Source organism: Myotis lucifugus, unplaced genomic scaffold (assembly GCF_000147115.1).
Source record: "Myotis lucifugus unplaced genomic scaffold, Myoluc2.0 scaffold_6, whole genome shotgun sequence".
NCBI classification, from domain to species: Eukaryota; Metazoa; Chordata; class Mammalia; order Chiroptera; family Vespertilionidae; genus Myotis; species Myotis lucifugus.
Window position 1 is genome coordinate 7162876 of NW_005871054.1, and position 3369 is coordinate 7166244.

The following is a 3369-nucleotide window of genomic DNA, read 5'->3' on the forward strand; positions in this document are numbered from 1 at the left end:
GTCCATTCATTAAAGTAAACATTTATTGAGAATCTACTGTGTATCACCAAGCTAAATGTCTGAATAAAGAGTTGCTGTAAATCCAAAGGTAAAGTTCACGGTAATGATTCTTAATTTCACCCCAGGGTAAAATGTTAGGTTTTGACAATGAGTCAGTAGCTCCTAGAACGAATAGGCAAATCATCTAATAGCACCCGAATTCAGTTAGAATCTTCTCTTGATCTTTTTTCTGGAGATTATCTCCCGTATAATTGCTGATCTTGCTTTCAGGTTTAAGGATAGGCCTTTCTCTACTCAACATACCTTTTTGTTTTAAATCATCTTAGTGCCTATTCTTAATTCAGAATCTGCTTATAATTGCATTTTGACATCTCACAGCTGCAATCCTTTGTGTGTAGAAAGTAGAGTACAGTGGGTAAAGAGTGGGTCTTTTTAGGTCTTTTGTTAGATAAGTACATCCACCGAGTAAAGAGAAAGCCAGAACAGGTTGGTGTCTTCATTGTGAACACCTGGGATTAAAGGTGCCATTTGCACTCTTCTTAACTTTGTCTCTTTCAGTGCCTATTGTCCTTGCCATAAACAAATGTGACAAAGCTGAGGCTGATCCTGAAAAAGTGAAGAAAGAACTGCTAGCTTATGATGTGGTGTGTGAAGATTACGGAGGCGATGTACAGGCAGTGCATGTCTCTGCACTTACGGTAAACGCATAGATGATGTGTTCAGATGGGAATACTTATAATGCATTATGCCTGAAGAGCATTTTGACATATATAATTTCTGTTGTTGTTTCAGAATTCTCTGGGTACTAGGCAAAACTGGTATCTTCCTGGTTTGGCAGATTAGAAATTAGGCTCAGAAAGGTCAGTCACCAAACCAGGGTTACATAGCTGATGGTAATGGGGTCTAAACCTAATACTTTTCTTATTATGAGATACTTAGAATGGGAAGAATAAATAGTGAATGATGTGGGTAGGGTTTGAGTTGGCTAAAGACTGTATTAAGCAAAAATGAAATACAGTTGTTAATAAAAAGTGCTTGCTTTTATAGTGAAAAACTATCAAGGTCTTAGGGCACTTAAGAAAGATTTAAACAAATAAAAAATTGTCACTAATACAAAGAGGAAACATTTGGGTTCAGTTTGTAAGTGATTGACTCAGTTTTTTGGGGAATTAAATTGTTATAAGTTTTATAATGTTATTTATGATGAATTCTGTTTTCTTTTAAATTACCAGTTATTCTTTTCTGTTTGAAAAACACCAAGGAAACTCAGTACCTGCTTTGTGACAGCATTTTTAATTATTTTATCCTGTGCAGTTTGCTGCTAAGTAACAATTTCCATTTTTTATCATATTCCATCATTTACTCATAGTACAGACTTTTCCCCCCTGATCATTCACTGAGGGATGGTGCTGTATTTGGCCACAATTTTTCAATTAAGTCTCATTTTATCTTTATTTTTCCTAATTCTGTTACTTCCAAGATGCTTAGAAATTATGCATTCTTTAATAGTATAACCATGCTATTGACACTCATAAAATGCCACCTTACTTTGTTATCTTTCCACTATACCTGGATTGCTATTGCACTCTGAAAGTCATATAGTAAGATTAAAGCATTTGAAGACATGGCTGCCTTTTCTGTCCAAATACCTTCAGATGAAATAGATATAAAGCTGCTTAGGCAAATCTGGGGACATGGCAGAGATGATTCTTGGGGAATGGAGGGAGGTAGGAGAGAGGGACAGGGAAGTAAGATGGGGCCTCCTTTTTCAAGGCTGATATAGAGGTCTATGTTATGCAAAGAAACAACCCCAGCATTGTTTTTCAGAGCAGCATTTTATAAATTAGAATAAATACTAGGAATAAGTAGAGGGGTACGCAAAGTATTTTGTTTATAGTTGTCTCTGTTGTTTTATACTCTCTAACAACTGCGAGCAATCTCTTAGCTGACAGGGAGAATGAAAAATCCCTTACCCATCAGTTCCAGTTCCATCACCAGTTATCAGCTGCGTGATCTTTAAACTCTAGAAAGCGTAGTAAAGATAGATCATCAAAGGTGGAAGAATCATGTAATCTAGTCCTTCATTTGAGGAAAGAAGATCCAGGGAGGTGAAGTGAATTTTTATTTTTGCACAGTTGGGTAGTTACAACGGATCAAATGAAAAAATAGATGCGAAAGTTTGTCACATTGAATAGAACTTCAATGTGAAGTATCATTGTAAAAAGGGTTAGAGGAAGAAATCACAGTTATAGAGACAGATGGAGGAGAAAAAGAGAGAATGAAGCATGTGTTTATGAAAGGGTATTAACAAGCACCACTAATGGCCTTAAAAAAAATAGCCACTGTTCTTTGCAATATCTGTCCCTGGATCAGGTTTTCTTGTTTATCTCTCTCTCCCTTCCTCCCTTCCTTCCTTACAATTGCATAATTATGCTTTTAATGCTTAAAGAGAAAAATATAATTGTCAAGGATTATTTGGCTTTCTGACCCTAGTATTTACATTTACAGATGATATTAATGTATATTAACAACTTGTTTTGTTGTTAAGGGGGATAACCTGATGGCTTTGGCAGAGGCAACAATTACTCTTGCAGAAATATTAGAATTGAAAGCAGACCCCACAGGTCCAGTGGAAGGAACAGTTATAGAATCTTTCACAGACAAAGGAAGAGGGTAGGTCTAGTAAAATGCTTGCTTTTTAATAATTTTGTTCTATTGTTTTTGTGAATTGATCATATAATGTTATTTTTCTTGCATGTTATGGTTAGTCCATGAATAATATTTTCAAAGCATTTTTTGAAAAGCATTTTATTGCACTAGCACAGAGAACATAAAATATAGTTATTAGTAGACCATAATATCTATCTGTATACACCAAGTAGTCACATTTACATGACTTAAGTATTCGATTTGTTTGATTTTTTTTTTTCCACACTGACATAATAGAGCTGGTAAAACCTGATTAGACTAACATAAATTGGAATGAAATAGCAGTTGTTGCATTTTAAGGATTCTAAATTCTTTATGTCCTTGCCCATTAATATAACATATAAGAAGGTCTTTGGAATGGTGTTGCCGTCTTTAATTTTCCTCCCTATCAGCAAAAGAAGTCTTCTCACTGCTTAGCAAAATAAAGAAAGGGGAGTAGGATTCTGTCAGAACACTCAGCTATCTGCACCCTCCACTACCATCTATAATAATAAAAGCGTAATATGCTAATTAGACTGGATGGCTGAACAGTGGAACGACCATTCAGATGACCGGAACGACCTTCCAGACGAAGCCGGGCTGTGAGGGCCGAGCCCCTTGCACAAACTTTGTGCATCGGGCCTCTAGTAACTTTATAAGAAATGTGGTTGTTTTTTTGTG

At 35.9% G+C, this 3369-nt stretch overlaps 1 protein-coding gene across 7 annotated transcripts in view; it reads left to right on the forward strand.

The window, feature by feature from the left end:
- Positions 1–3369, forward strand: part of MTIF2 (mitochondrial translational initiation factor 2) — a 19686-nt gene that overhangs the window by 8144 nt on the left and 8173 nt on the right. For all 7 annotated transcript variants that reach the window (XM_006083332.3, XM_023746758.1, XM_023746762.1 and 4 more), the window contains 2 exons: positions 559–698; positions 2549–2673. In XM_006083332.3, the coding sequence (XP_006083394.1) occupies positions 559–698; positions 2549–2673 (265 nt within the window). The remainder of the gene's footprint in view (positions 1–558; positions 699–2548; positions 2674–3369) is intronic.